The following is a 16205-nucleotide window of genomic DNA, read 5'->3' as shown; positions in this document are numbered from 1 at the left end:
CACTTGTGATCATTATGATAATATTTCCATTTATTAAATAGAGTTTATTTTAGATATGTCGTCATGTCACGGCTGCAGACAACAGTCTTTTTCACTATCGATTAATCTGTTGGTGTTTTTTATGAATCGTTTGGTCATCTGGACTAAAACATGAGAAACTAATCAAAAATTCCCTTCACAAGTTTCCAGAGCTCAATGTCTTGTCTTCAAATTGCTTTACAATGATTTAAAACTGCAAATCTTCACTTTTGAGAAGCTGTTTGGCATTTTTGGTTGATAAATGATAGTCAATTATCACAGTTTTCTATCGATCGACTAATGGATTTATCGTCTAAACTGTGCGGACTATAATATCTTTGTAAGAAATATCAAAATTTTCTAACTAATCCTCTCCATCTGGCAAAACTAAAATAGGTTACAGCTAAAGTTTTGGGCTTCTCAGTCAGCCTAAACGATGTGGTTTTATTTCTAGAGCATGCCTCAATGTTTGGCGCTGTTCTCTTTTCCCACAGATCAGGGCGAAGAATCAGGAAAACGCGGAAATATGACATTATAACGACACCTGCAGAGCGCGTGGAGATGGCCCCTCTTAATGAGGAGAATGATGACGAGGACGACTCAACTCTGTTTGATGTCAAATACAGGTTCGTTCTTTACATTGGACTATCACAATCTTCTGTCTTTATTTTTCTTTCTATTTTTTTAACACCCACACAAAGAATGTTCTACATATAACAGAGAAACATGAGGCGTATGATTCCCTATATGGACACTGTCTGGATAGCAGTGGAGATACTGACCACTGTAAATAGGGCCACTATATCACACACTGTTCCACAGCCTTATGTTGGACTTATCTGTACATGTTTCTGTAGAAATAGTTGAGTGTTTACTCATATGGGTTTGGCTCTATCAAACAAACCAAAATGGCAGGATTAGCATAGAAGTCAAAAACAGAATCCATTAACAATTTCACCTTTATTTCTTTAATCACCTCTTAATGTACGTTTGTAAAAATGCAGTTGTTGCTGTTGCTTTTACCGTCCCATTAATTTTTACTTATATGTTTCGTGGTTTTACTCATGTTACCATTTCACTTCTTGCTCTCTGCCTCTACTTATCTCACTACAACTCTGTAGCCAGAAAATGTTTGAATTGTGATTTGCCTATGTAAAGCACCTCGTAAGTTTTATTTTGACTATGAAAACTTTGCAAAGTGGCACCAGGGTTTGCCACTGACGCAGTTGCAGTTACAGCTTTAAGTGGGTAGTTCTAACTTCATTTTAAGCACTTAAATTCTGAGGAAAAACACACAGACATACCAGGAATAACTGTATTAAAGTACGCTTTCACAAGGATGTGTTTGACCGCTTGCTCTCCTTGTAAAAACACAATTTTAAAGAAAGAAACAAGTTTTAGTCAAAATCCAATGTTGACATAAGGTTTCACCCTTCCGTCCTTTCAATTGTTCTTTAACGCACAACCACTTCCTCAAAGGAAGATATGACGTCCTGTTTACCTGACATTCTTGACTTCCAAGTCAGACAGGACTCTGTGGGCGTACATATTTCCTCCTCGCCATGCGGGCAGTAAATAACAGCAGGTCAAACTTTGTAAAGTAACTGAATTTTCATTTTTTTGCAGGTGAATCCCACATTGGACATCGATATTTGATAACTCCTGTTTTCCCTGGAACAACTCAAGTGATTTCTTCTATTTTTCTTCTTCTATTTTGTTTTGTGTTGCCAACTCAGCAACTTTATATGCTGCGTGTGCATGGCTTTTTATCTGTGTTTAAATGGAGGAGCCGCGTGGATATCTTTGTTCGCTGCTTAACTGATGTTTTTATCATGTGGCCCAAATAACTTGCGCACCTCTTTCCATTGTTAATGACTTGGATGCTTCATGTTGTGACTTCTCCTCAAAAGTCATTCAATAATCAGGCTGTTGGCAGCTTGGAGTTTAATCATCTCCATAACAGTCCACTACATGGAAATAACATTTTATCTTTTACTTTACTGTATATTTTATTTTTAAACTTGAGCTACAGTATACAGTCTGCAGGCTGAGGAGTTTATAGGTTCCAAGCTATGATCTACACATTATAATACAGGGTTAATCACATCTTTTGTGATCTGAGTTGATATATATTCTTTAATTAAATATTCGGTGGTCATTAGAGGCCATCAATTGATGCATAAAATGTTCACATGCAACAAATGTTGTGCAGAGAATATTCAGAAGAAGAGTTTGCACACTATGAAGAATAGTTATCCGGTGAATTACAGTGACTGCTATTTTGAAACTGAATTTTCATACCAAATGTTAACTCTTATCTACTAACCACTTTATTGTGCATATATACTGTGTAAGGCGTTCTGTCCTTATGTATGGAGTAAGCGTATATTTTTTTACTGTATGTGGAGTTTGAGATGTTCCTAATTTGCTGCTATCTCAGCTGTAGTTTAAAGATTTGATTAAAAGCTCAAATAATATTGTCATAAGGTATTTATGGAATACATCCATTTGCTATGAATGTGAATGCTGTAACCTGTTGTTTTAGATGTACTTTATCATTTGATAGTTTCATTTAAGACAATATCAACAAGAGTTTTAAAAGCTGCATTGATGTGCAGTACCAGTCAAACGTTTGGAAACACTTTTCCATTCAATGAGAAAGTGAGTCCAAACATGTGACTGGTACTGTAGTTACTTAAAATGTACAGTACATGCACCCAGTGTCTTATCTTTTAAATGCAAACAATATGTAATTACTATAATATCTATTCACCGACTGAAATTATCCCTAATGTTTGGTGTCTCTAGTGTAAGGTAGTGAGTGAACGGCTAGTTCAATATTAAGTAAAGTCTCTCACGCTAATGTCCATTAATGGCTTACTGACTTTTGTAATGAGTAACTTGAGGAGGGCAGCATGTTTTTTCCTGAAGTAATACCAAACTAAGGCCCTGTTTCCTTCAGTAAAGACAACATTGGCTTTATACTTTTTACAAACACTGGCATCGACTGTTGATGGAAATATTTTGATATTGGGATTTACAGTGGAGGTGTTTTCTTATGCTGACAAAGTTAATTTATTTGGCCCATTAGATAAGCATTAAAGGAAAAGGTCGGCATCTTGGGGAATAAACATTTTTGCTTTTTTTCGCCAAGAGTTAAATGAGAAGATCGATGTCACTGTCATGTATGTCCATTAAATATGAAGCTGGAGCCAGGAGGTAGTTAGCTTAGCTTAGCATACAGACTGAAAACAGATGGAAACAGCTAGTCCCATCCTGTCCAAAGACTCTGAAATCAACATAGCAACACCCATAAAGCTCACTAATTAACACAATATATATTGTTTGCTTAATGTGTGCAAAAAGTAAAAGAGTAAAAAATGACAAATAGTGGTTTTATGGGAGTCATGTGCCAGGCTATTTCAAGGCAAAGTGACTTACTGGAGTCATGTGTGCTCCTGGCCAACAAATAGTCTGGAACGTAACCGTTAACATGACCATGTTAATGGTAGGTAGATTTTCTTACCCTCAGACAGAGTCAGGCTAGAAGTTAAGATAAGCTAAGTTGGTACTAGCTGTGGCTACATATTTACCCTGATTCAACGTAAATGAAATGGAGAGGAAAAGGAGTTCACAAACCTTCCCAGTCTCTGCCTGCACCTTAAATGTGATTACATTATATTAACAGCAAAGAGTCCAACTAGATTAGGTTTCTGCAGCAAATGTGAGTGTGGGTGTTGTAGGTGACCTTCTGTTTTAATCCAAACTGTTATTTGATAGTGGAACATGGCCTGCAGGTGCAGGCTGTTTCTCAGTGACCTCCATCTGTGGTGACAAGAAAAAAGCAAAGAAACAGCACTGGCCAATCTTGTGCAACCTATTCAGCATTGTATTTCCAGGATAATTGTTTTTCCTGTGTTTAAAACAGCGTTATTGACATTTTATAGAAGACTGGATCTTTTTATTGTCATTGTTTAATATACAAGCAGGAATTCAGGGGTGTGTGTGAATGTCTGACAAGGTTTTTGAATAATACATTGAATCATACGAATCACTTCTGGTATTTGTATGTGTTTTCCATTTTATTATATGACTACTGTTCATTTCAGTATTGTATCCTGTTTGAATTTAGTCTTTCACTGTACATGCAGAAAACTGCAGATCCTTTTTTTATACTTCTGCTATGTTTGTCTCAGGCGAGCATGTCACCATCGTACAGTTGTCCTCTTGCATCTTGGTCTTTTATTTTATGTTTACTTGTCTGTGAAATTGTGGAAAAACCCATTTCATCTAATGATTCTAATTCTGGACTTTTATTTGAACTGAACCATCTGCTACAGATAGTTCCTGTTGTAAAATGAATCAAAGCCATTGTGGTAGCTATTTGAAGAGTCTAGCTAACTTCCCTGATCCCACATTTAAATCAAAAAAAGTTAAATGTTCAATTTGTTTTGGAAGTTTATTGAAAACAAGTCCCGGCTTGGTTTCTCATACAGAGATGTCGTGTGTTACCCACATCTGTTTCCTCAGTTTCCATTTCTTTGAAACATTACTGAAATAAAACTGCTTCCTTTGAAGTGTTAAATCATTTTAAGGGAGAGGTTTCATGTGTTATTTTTTTTCCATTCTGATCTTTTAGGTGTATTCTGCCACAGAAAAAATACATTCGCTGTGTCATAACTGCACAATTTCAGTGTCCTTGAGTCATACTGAATCTTTAAAAAGTCAAAAATTTGAATACTCAAGTGGTACGCTTCAAGACAAGACAAACATGCAAAAGTTCACATTGCTGGAATTTGGACAATAAACAGATGTTAATATACAGTATACACAAGAAAAGGTAAGACAAAACTATACAGCACAATCGCCACAGTCTCACAGCTTAAACTACATGTCAGTAGCAAGTTTTCTTAACTGTGGCAAATTCCACATTCTGGGTTAATTAACTTAATTGTGTTGGTCACAGAGTGTTTCTATTTTTGCAGAGCTCAGACGAGCTTTCACACACAAAAAAACCCCCCCATTCATTGCTTCAGACTGCTGACGTCTCTTGTACAACTTTCAAGTCTATTCTTAACTTAATTGGCAGCGTAATAAGGCCAACATGTAAATCAACAGGCGCATCCAGTCAAAACAACACTTTTATGGACAAATCACATGGCTGGAAGCGCATGAGAGGCTACTTGTTTAGCTGCAGAGCCCTCTGAATAGTTCAAATACTTTTGTTAATTTTTATTAACGGAGGCATTTTCTTGCAGAAAAATACCCAAAGCATTTGGCAAAAAGCCCTGATTCAAGACAAGACGACCCACAAACTCCATAAGTGAAGTTTGAGACTTCTAATAAGGTGGAGCCTAAAGTACACAAAGAAAAAAGCAATGAACCAATATATTGGTTTGATGAATCATTCAAAAGTGTTAACTTCTATTACAAAGGAGGGTCTTATCTGACCACTATTACATAAGAACAAGTCAAACATGACCTGCAATAAAATGTATTTTTTGCACATTCTGTTCAGTCTTTTCACTGTATTTTCATGTCTGTGTTTAAGAAGTAATCAACACTATTAAGACAATCATGTAACTCTGTTTTTCCATCCTGTCAATAACCTGGATGAACCCTGAACATTTTTATTTCTGGGCATGGGAATGGCCCAATTGTAATTGGTTAAATATATCGATTATAGGCACAAAACATTGGCAGCTTCATTCAAATCCACAAAAATCTATATTAAGCTACAGTATATATTGGTTGAATACAAACCCAAACACCCTACACAAGTATATTAATTTACCATCTCAAATGAATAAAGGCAAGTTATCAGCTCTTCCCCTTCTCAGTGGAATGAAATGTGACTGCATTTAAAGCACGTTATGGGGCTCATTTCTTACAGTAATTGTAAGAATGTCACCGATACATTCATTTAAAAATAAGCAAATCTCTTCTTACTACCACTTTACAACTACAGTCTGAGCTAACCACTAACATTTCCAGTGCAGAGACAGGGCTGGTGCTCTTTGAGAAAGGTTTACAAAGTGAGTTAACCGTCGGCTGAGTCTGTGTAAACAGGCTTATGTGAACAGCTGCTTCAGTCCTTCTTTATCCTCACAGGACTTGAGTATAGTTCAACATGCTTCCATTCATTCATTTGGCTCTCCAGGTAACCAAACAGTTTCACACGGAGGTTCTGGTTGACTGGACTTTTTAAATGTGTTCATCATTTAGGGTATCATCACAGTTTCTAAGCTACAAAAGCACAAAATTTTGTATGTTGCTGTAAAATTCTTTAGACTATTACAAGGTGAACATCATATTCACTCATCACTAAAAAGATCAGAATCAGAAGGGTTCATCATATTAAACTAACATAAGTTTGAAGTCGACCAGCATTTTTCTTCATCATCCATCTCCCTGATTATTAAGTGCTTCCATCTTGTGGCCCAACTAGCAACTCACAACAGCCATTAATTCAACAACTCTTCATGCTGTTAACATGCTGGGTTAATTACAACAACCCCTTTACCTATGGCATAAACTGGAAATATAAATTTATGTTGTCTCATGACCAAGTTTGAAAACACAAATACCCTTAATTCATAACCCTGCTGGAAACCTAAATTACTGTTACTACAGTTTTAAATTGGCTGCTTTAATAAGGGGCCAAAAGCTGGACATGAGAGGATCTCAACTGTTGGTAACACCAGCAGAAGGGAGTTAATGAAAAAAGGGTCTTGTTATTTTAAAGGTTGCCATAGAAATCTCATTAAAGGTAAAACACAGCAGTCAAACGAGTCTCTAAAAAGAGCTCGAAATAGAAAAAGTTCATCCCAGTTACTGAAAATAAGTTAATTCAAGTTTCATAAAAGTATGCTACCAAGAAAACTGTTTGTAAAGAGTTTGCTCAGTTAAGAAAGTGGTTTCCATGGAGGTCTTCTACTCATTATTTGCTTTCAGGCTCCACACAGGTCCCAGTGTGGAGCCGGAGCGCCCCCTGTCTGTGCAACGTGCTTAGGGTCCTGAACTCCAAAGGCATGGTGTGAGGACTGGAGCTGGAGGTGTACTCATATTTTAGAGTGTCGTAGTAGTGGTATTTGACTGGTTTGCCAAGCGGGTCGAGTGGAAAGGGCCAGAAGCCATAAAGATGGATCTCTTCACAAAAGCGAGTAGCCAAGGTGTACATGAGGAGCCCAGTGGTTGGACGCTTGATGTGGACGTTGTTGGTCAGCCAGTACCTGTTGATAAGGACATGTGTAATTAGCTGCACTCACTCACTTAGACTAGAGACACAGCAAGAGGAAAAAGATGTTCAAGGACTTCAGAGCTTTTTTCTAGTCATCCCACGTAGAGCACACTGAAGTCAATATTCATGAGGAAGCAACACTCATTTATTCATCATTTGGCAAGACCTTTCTCCCCCTGAGGTTTGATATTAAGCCAGATATACTACTGTACACTGGAGCATACAGAGTGGAGCCCAAGCCTTAAAAAAGACTGAGCTTTGCAAATATTTCTCTGTTGTAGACCAACAAACTGGCCCTTCAAAAACTGCTCACAGATAATCAATAAATGACCTTTTCCTTTCTTCTTTTTTCGTTCAGGACAAAAATCTCTTTCGTAAAAAGTCATTTCGTCAAAAAAATGGTCTGAATTTTTTATTTTTCTGTATTTTTTTAATTAATTGATCAGTCAATCAATGTTATCATTTAAGTTATTCATCAAGCAAACATTCTCTGGTTCCAGTTTCTCAAATACTAGATTTATTGCTTTTCTCCATTTTATATCTTTGCAAACTGAATATGTCTGGATTTTTCATTGGTAACTGGACAAAATAAGCAAACTCAAGTCATTTTTGTCTCTAAGAAATGGGGATGAGCAGTGATTTTCATTAGTTTCTGACAGATTATGATTATGCATGCATTTCCAATTCAAATAAACTGAACGAATCTCCCAAATATGCCATTTTCTTGATACTGGTGAATCATAATTCTATCTGTATCTCAAAGCTGAATTTATGATTTAAAACCTTCCCAGATTGAGAAAACAAAACAGCACACAGCCCACTCTGGAGCTGCTCAGCAACATTTGCATTCTTCCTACTGCGGGTGACCTGGGAGCTCCTACACCAGTGACATGCCAAATGTCGCTTTCAGGAGCAACTCCAGGGGCAGGTGGTCAGGCGCTCTCATGCCCCAACTTCATTTCCCTTTCCAGTCACACTAACTCATCTCTCTAGCCTCAAGGCTATCACCTCCTCTGGCTGTGCGTTCTCTGTGGTTAGTATGGAAGGTCGTGTTGAGATGTAGAGGTTGTACTATTTAAAGCGTGTGCCATGAAGGGCAAACAGTGTGCAGGTTTGCGGTCCAACCAAACACCACAGCTGGTTATGAGCACTCTAACAACCAGAGAAGAGGGTCTAATTAAGGCTGAAATGATCTGATGTGGCATTTGGTTGTCCTCTGCTGCACATCATTGCCGACTTTTGATGTAAAGTTCAGCCCCACTGGGAAAATGACAAGGTCAGTTGGAGTGCTTATCAGACACCACACTTAAAAGAACAAAGGCAGGTGTTTAATCTCCAAGCAAATTATTTTCTGTCATAAAACATACAGACAACAAAAATCACGGCCCAGTTCTTCTCCTACATAATACCGGGTGCTTGTTGGGGCATGCAAAATGGCATAATTTGGTCACTGACCAGCGGTGGTTGTCAGGCTTTTAACGAGGGAGGAAAGATCCAGAGCCGAGTCTGGTTGTGATGAAAGAGAGGCAAGGACAGTAACAAAAAAAAGAAGAGAGTGATTTTTATAAAAGCGTGAAGGCAGAGGAGGCTGTGAGACAGATATGCAAAAAGGATTTCTCAAAAAGGATCCTTGCCCAACTCTAAAATGAATCAACACAAATAATAAGGATTAACAAAATATACCCCAGTTTAACAGCACTGCTCGTTATCTGTGCTGTTCCTGAGCTCCTGCACAGGCTTGTTAACAGTAGGATCTAAATAACAGCAATAAATAATTTACATATAATTTAAGCATACAGCTAATTAATTCCCTTCATAAATTCACATTTTACTTGGAAAAGAGTTCATTTAAATGAAATGTTGACTGCAGTTTATTGTCAGCATTGATGGTCGACACCAGCGGTCGGACTCTTGGACTGAGGAACTAGTTCATCTATTTATCTATGTGCAGTTTATCTATCTGCCCAGTACTTCTGAGCTGTGTGTCTCTGCTGGTTGCATGGCAACATCACGGTGACAAGACTGCGGGAGGTCACTGCATGCAGCTGTCATTTGCAGAGAAACAGTCGAAGCGCCTAGCTCCCAATTAAACCACACATTGATAGTGAGCTTCCGATTCAAGAGGTGTTGTTATATGTATGATATTTTTGAGTCAGATTAGCTGTTTCCCTCCTGCTTCCAGTCTTTATATAGAGCTAATCACCTTGAGCTCCATACTTAACACACAAACATGAGTATGATATCAATCTTCTCATTTAACACTCAGCAAGAAAGCAACTAAGTGCACAGGTGTGCACGCGCTGAGTGGAGGGAGACACGCTGACTGCTCCTGTTGATCAGCTTTAATGCTTTGTTTAAAAATAGCCACCTGGGCAGCAGATTAGAGTCTGCTAGCCCCTTGATTATGCTGCTCACAGGTATTCTTATGAGACACAGCACACCGGGAGCTGCATCTTACCCCCTGACGGCGTGGAGCAGGCGCAGCGAAGGGAAGGCAGTGCGTATGTCCACAGTGTGCAGCAGGATGAGACGAAGGGCCCACTCCACACGCTCCTCTCCCCCCTTGGCCATAAAGGCTGGGATCCACAGCACACTGCCGCTGAGGCTCTTAAGCCGCTGCAAGAAGCGCTCCCTCCACTTCTCACTGACGAGGTCCTGGAAGGCCCGCTGCACCACTGAAGGGTTCATGGTCACCAAGTTGGTCCGCCACCCAACGTCCCGAGAGTATTCCTCCACTGGTGCCAGGTTACACCTTAAAACAAGCAAGAACAGGTTACACGTCATTAGATTTTCTGTTCAACCGTTGTGACGTCCTTCTTCTCTGCTTGCTGCTTGTGTGGTGGGTTTGGGTTACTGGCTCAGGAGCCGGTAGGCAGAGTTGAGGAAGACATGAGGAAAGTGCCTACACCTGAGGAAACTGGGCCCCAGCCTGTTTAAGCGGCTTGATTTCTAATATCTCTCTCCTCTTCCTCCCAGATCTCCACCAGCCAGTTTGGTTAGGCTTTTGTGTTTTGTTCACATAGATCACAAACTACACTCATCCACACAGTTAACTAGTTAACTAACATTATTATTATATTGTCTGAGATCAGATTAACAAGAAGTAACTGAAGCAAAGGTCACACCAACATTAAGTGTTTCATTAAAGTGTAAAGTGGTATAATGGTATAAATCCTACAAATATAAGTATGTTTGGTGGAGATGAATGATTACCTCTCCAACTTTTTCCACATTTCTATTTGACTTTACATTCAGTGAGTGATCAAACTATGACTAGCTAAGAAAAAAACCTGAATTAATTGTTGGAGAAATAGAGCAGTGACAAAAAACAGATGCTTCTCTACAGGGGTCACTAAATGGTCTGATGAGTATGAAAATTATGTGAATCACATGCTATGACCTTCAAACTTACTGAGGACTTGTGGGATATATTTGATGGAAACGCTCTTTATTATCATCATTAAAACTCCAAAGGAAGGAGTATCTTTTGGTTTTAACAACAGTGTTCCTCTCTTTCGGCAGCATAATTTTCACTTTTTCCAGCTTTTGTAAGCTACAATATCATCTCTACAGGCGCTGACTTGATCTCTTTCTTGTTTTACCAACGTCTGGAAGTTTCTCGTTGTAACAACTTACCAACTTTTTGTGTTATAATGAGAAAAGTTTGGTTATTTTGTGAAATAATGAGAAAGTTTTTGTGATGTAACAAGATCAAGTGGTACGTTGTTATTACAAGAAAAGTTTGCTGTTAAAATGATACTAAAAGAATAATTTAGTATCTAGTAATAACGAGAGGAGAAGAAACTATCTTGTTATAATGTGAAAAGGATCTCATAACATGTGAAGGGTCGTGGTAAAAAGAGAAAGGGTTCTCGCTTTAACGAGACACTGGACAATTATTTTTTTGTCATGGTGGCAGCAATATGCCGCCGTACTCCAGCTACAGTAGTCAAACCGTTTGCCTTGGAGAACTTTCTACCAGGAGTGAAATTCAGCAGGAAAACAGGATGTCGTTTTATTTATTGATGTTAACCTTTGATCTCTGAATAAATGCCAGAAAACAAAAACCCAGTAATTATCTTCATGGTGAAGCCTCGCTATTCTCTACAGCACAGCAGGAAATCACATCAGGAGTGCATTTTGTTAAAATAACATTGCATATTCAATTCTACATATTACAATCAACTTGTTGTTGCCGTCCAGTGAAAACCATGTATCTCCAAAACATCAACTTTTCAGCTTTGTGGCAATGCTTTTTTCCATTTTCAGTAAATGGTTTGTTCTGAATTTCCTAAACACATAAGGAAACTTAATTCTTCAGTTTATCTGAAAAATTAAAAATCCCCAAATTTAGAGAGATTTCCAATAATTTATACGAGTGATATGAGTACCCCATATCTTTATCATAATATAGAGCTTAAATAATATATAACTAGTACCCCCAAACACTGCCAACCTACTTTTTCTGAACCAACTGTAGGGCAGAGGTCTATATTTAGCAGAGACATTATCTCCCCATCTGATATGTGAATGCCACAGCGAATTCCTCAGCTTCTCAAAATGCCATGTTCTCTTTTGTCTGCCTTCAGCCAACCATTACCGCCATTCCCCCGGCCTTATTATCATGCTGCTAGAGTCGAGAAATCATGACCTCGACTCATCAGCATAACATCGCGGAGCTTAGGGAAAAAAAGACAAGATAGAAAGACAACAGAATCAATTTCAGAACAAAGAAGGGACAGTTTGAGGAGGCCGACTCAGCTATCGATCAGTCAGCTTAATGAGGTGCTGCCATGGGTGCCTACTTCCTGCTTCATTTATACCATGCCATTAAAGTAATTGATTTATGAAAGGATGTTTCTCACTACAGATATCTCTGCAGATACCGAATGTTGTGTTAGATTGTGCCTTTTTTTGCATTCCCCATTACGTTATCACCACAGACAGATTCATCTTCCATCAGTGACAAGTATGAATAGTGATGAATAACCCAGTAAGCAACTGCTTTGCATTACACCCAAACACTGAACAGAGCTGGCTGATGACTTCACAAACTAAAAAAGTAAATGAGAGCAGGACCGCTGCGAGCACCGGTGTTAGTCTGAAAAGCAATATGTGTTTCTGACGCTCTTCAAAATGTCAATTCTGTGTATAACCATGCATTTAATTGCTCTCAGTCTGGCAGTTAAAAAGCTATGACAGCCCTTTCATAAGTGCAATTAATATATTTTCAGCTGTGTGAGCACCAGCTCTCAACCTGAATTAAACTGGAAAAAGTGATTATCATTCCAATGTGAATTATATTCTCAATAAAGTGAGATAAACCCAAAACTGAAACTAATTTGCTAATCCATTTCAATTACGGTCCACTTTAGCTTGCAGGTTTTATGATTTATTTCAAGTGGAAGCTTCCAACCCTCAAATCACTTATGCCATTCTGGAAAAAAAAAAAGAAGTACCTGATAACAAAGTCATGAGAGTCAATCTCGGGTCCACAGCTGCTGTTCAGAAGGATCCCCGAGTTTCCCACAATGGCGCAGCGCCTGTGATGCTGGTTCTTCATGGGGGATACAGTTGGCAAAAGACGATAGAGATTTTCTGAAACGTTTGTGGTGCTGTGGCGGTCGAAAACATAGTGGATGATATCCCCTGGTTTCAACGTGCCTTTCAGAATAGAGATGTCTCTCTCTGGATCGAGGAATCTCAGAATATTCTTCCTGCAAAATGAAAAAAAAAAAAAAAATGTTGTGAAAGACTCTGCTTGGTCAAGTGTGTAATCGGGCTGAGATAACAGTGGAGAGCGGTGATTCTACCTGATGAGGTTGGAGAGGGTCCTGTTGAAGGTCCAGCTGTTTGACGAGAGCTTGGCAGTGTTATTGTAGCTCGGATGATGATGATGATTTATTATATCTTTACTTGATCTTGTCAAAGCAGTCGGATCCACGTGTGCTGCAGCCTTTCTAAATGAGAATAAAAAGTCATTGAGACACAAGGTTTGTGTATTGTGTTAATTTCTCCCTTTTTTTTCCAATTGAAGTTGGAGTTTTTCTAAACCATTGTACAGATTGTAGTAGTGAAATGTGATTAAATACTTGTGCTACTTTATAATTTATGCTCTAGATGAATATACAAGCACATAAAGTAGGTAGAATTAGCTCCACCTCAACTCACTTCAAAAGTTAAATACTATTTACACATGAATGCATCAGTAATAGTGCTTTAATAATAAGATATATATATGCTCTTTTCTGCATAATGAGTACTTTTACTCTGAAAACATTTGTGGAAATCACTTTTACCTGTAATTAAGAACAATTTTGATTGCAGAACGACCTACATAGCGATATTAATGAAGGATGCTTCTTCCACCACCACTCTAAACTGACCTCCCTTGTCTTGACTTGACTTGAATGAGGCTTAGAGTCATTTAAATGCAGTAAAGCGACGTTATCTGAAATCCAGTTAAACCATTTTGAATTTAAGTCGGCTTTATTCCGACGGCAGATGTTCTCCTCGTCACATGGATACCAACATATTGACGGGTAGAGCAGCTGCCTTCCTGCTGGAAACAGTAACGAGACTCTCACTGTGAATGACTCACTGTGTTTTCAAGGCTTGCACAGGAATAAAATCACCAACTGAAAATTATATAGAAGTGCCAATTAGAGTCCCACCGGTGGTCCACGTCTACGAGTAGATATAGATGCATGCATTCATCTATAGATTGAGTAATATAACAGAGTGCGTGTATGTTGAGATAAGTGGATTTCAGACCTGCGCGGTTTTGGGATGAGCCGGTGCAAGCTCATCTTCTTTGAATGTCCAGTATTTCTAGAAAAAAAACAACAAAAAAACAATTCAGATGGAATTACGAATCACAATCTGCTGCACAGATTCCTGGAAGATAATGAACAGATGCTGGAGATATTTCCTGTAATCATATCAAGACAATAATCCATCTACTGTATTCAGCACCAGGCATACTGTAAGTTCTTTTAATATAGAATGAAGGTGAAAGACACACATCAAGGTATTTTTAGAGCAATCCACTGTGGGCCCCTTTGCTGATGTAATGAGGGGAAATGTGGCCTTAATGGAGCCCCATTATACCCCGAGCGAGGTTCTCCTTTCACAGGAAAGTGAGCAATCTCTCCACCGTGGCGTTGAATACGCCAGCCAAGATGCATTTACAGTAAACACAATGTATGTGTATTCAAGAGACTATTTTGTAATCATGACCTTGGTCACGTCTGATCAAACGTGACAAGCTGCCGACATCCGTCTAATGCAGAAGAAGTGAGAAAATGTCCAAGTGAAAGAGAGAGAAGTGCTCTGATAGACAGACAGACAGACAGACAGGTGAGCTGCTCTCATGTGGATGCATGCTGGCAGCTTTAAATATATTGTTGTAATTGTATTAAGATGCATTCATGCAGCGTTGGAATTGGTTCTAGTTCTCTTCTCCCACTGCAAAATCACAAACCAATATGACCTCATTACAACGTGAGCCACAGCCGAGTAATTGCATTCAAAACAGAATGTTCTTGCTGAAAGGGAAATGTGAGAGTCCAAAAAAGCTTCCTGGAGCGGGGGAGGAAGAAGAAAAAAAAAAGTGAATTTATACTATTCAGGTAGTACAGCATCTTTTTTGGCTGTGATGATAGTAACGAGAAGAAATGGATGTTGCACAGTCGATCTCTGATTTGGTTTTTTACATCCGACCTCAGTATTTTTGATGCTGAAAATTAAGAATGTATTTTCTTGCAGGTCAAATGCAAGTGGAGCATGTGTGCTTGTTTGTGTGTGTGTGCTTGTTTGTGTGTGTGTGTGTGTGTGTGCGTGTGTGCTTATGTGTGTGTGTGGCAAGGAAGATTTCTGCTGGACTGCTCAACAATTCAAAGTGTGAAAATGAGACAGGGAAAAAAAGAGCAAAGCCTCTTTTGTTTCCGATCTGTTGCCCCCCCATCCACCCCTCTCCACCTCCTCTTCCTCCTCCTCCACTATATCTGTCTTTCACTCTCTCTCTCTCTCTCTCACACACACACACACTCTCTCTCTCTCTTGTAGTGTAAATGTATCCTATCCCGCATGCAGGCTGCTGCAAGACAAATAGCCTAATCCTTGGAGACCCAGGCAGGCAGGCTGCTGTCTGAACAGCTGCTCCTGCTGCACCCAAGTGTTACAAATGTAGAAACAAACCACACATACTCAACATTCAAACTCCAAACTCCATTCACATAAACTCATTTATCCTTTTTTCCCACTCTCCCACTTAACAGATTAAATCCTCTGAGAAGGAAATCATCAAGAAAACAATGGGCTACACACACACACAAACACACGCACACACACAAACACACACTCAATGAATGAATAAATGACGGTGGGCTACTTACGCAGTTTCTTCTTCCACTTCTGCAATATCATCAATGATCAAAATCACAACCAGCAGCGTTATAAAGCCGAACAACAGCGTGCGGGAAACAGGCGGCATGGTTGAGGGGGAGGCTGCTGCAGCCGGCCGGGAGTCCCTTCTTTCAGCTGTTACATTAACCTTCTTCTGTTTTCCATTTATAAATCGAAAATCCGCTCAGTCATCTGTCCCTTTGTTCTTATCGCCGGACACTCCCATGCGAGCTGCGGTCTTTTTTTTTGTGGTCCTTTTTCTCTCCTCTCAGATGATTGCCTTGTGTCTGTTTCCCGACGGAGCGATGCCGCCGCCGTTTCTACCTCTATTCCCCAGTCAAACTTTGAAAGCGTGCACCGCCGGAGCCTGCCATGGGAGCAGCAAGATGTAGACCACATGCAGCCTTAAAGGCGCAGCGGCCAACTCTTTCTGTCTCTCTCTCTCCATCTTCATCCCAGCCGGTTTGATCCCAGCACTCACTCTCCAGGTGTTGACTCATTGAGACTGCAGCGTAGATTCACTAGACAGGTGTATGAGGAG

The 16205-nt window shown here is 39.3% G+C and overlaps 1 protein-coding gene across 1 annotated transcript; it reads right to left on the bottom strand.

Moving 5' to 3' along the window:
• Positions 1–1647: 1647 nt before the first annotated feature.
• On the bottom strand, positions 1648–16205 carry st8sia2 (ST8 alpha-N-acetyl-neuraminide alpha-2,8-sialyltransferase 2). Its single transcript, XM_042412362.1, has 6 exons — positions 15655–16205; positions 14033–14089; positions 13072–13218; positions 12718–12975; positions 9717–10010; positions 1648–7250 (listed from the first exon to the last, which is right to left on the bottom strand). Exons 1-6 carry the CDS (start codon positions 15750–15752, stop codon positions 6959–6961), a joined length of 1146 nt encoding a protein of 381 aa, XP_042268296.1. The 5' UTR covers positions 15753–16205; the 3' UTR covers positions 1648–6958.

Source organism: Thunnus maccoyii, chromosome 5 (assembly GCF_910596095.1).
Source record: "Thunnus maccoyii chromosome 5, fThuMac1.1, whole genome shotgun sequence".
In the NCBI taxonomy this organism is placed as follows: domain Eukaryota; kingdom Metazoa; phylum Chordata; class Actinopteri; order Scombriformes; family Scombridae; genus Thunnus; species Thunnus maccoyii.
This window is presented reverse-complemented; position numbering and strand designations above follow the sequence as displayed.

Bases quoted from the DNA above. Each gene is read 5' to 3' on its own strand.
- st8sia2 (XM_042412362.1), bottom strand. From the start codon at position 15,752: ATGCCGCCTGTTTCCCGCACGCTGTTGTTCGGCTTTATAACGCTGCTG. The intron at 14,090-15,654 runs GTAAGTAGCCCA...TTTTTTTTCTAG, and splicing joins GAAGTGGAAGAAGAAACTGC to AAATACTGGACATTCAAAGA. The intron at 7,251-9,716 runs GTAAGATGCAGC...CCTTATCAACAG, and splicing joins CTGCTCCACGCCGTCAGGGG to GTACTGGCTGACCAACAACG.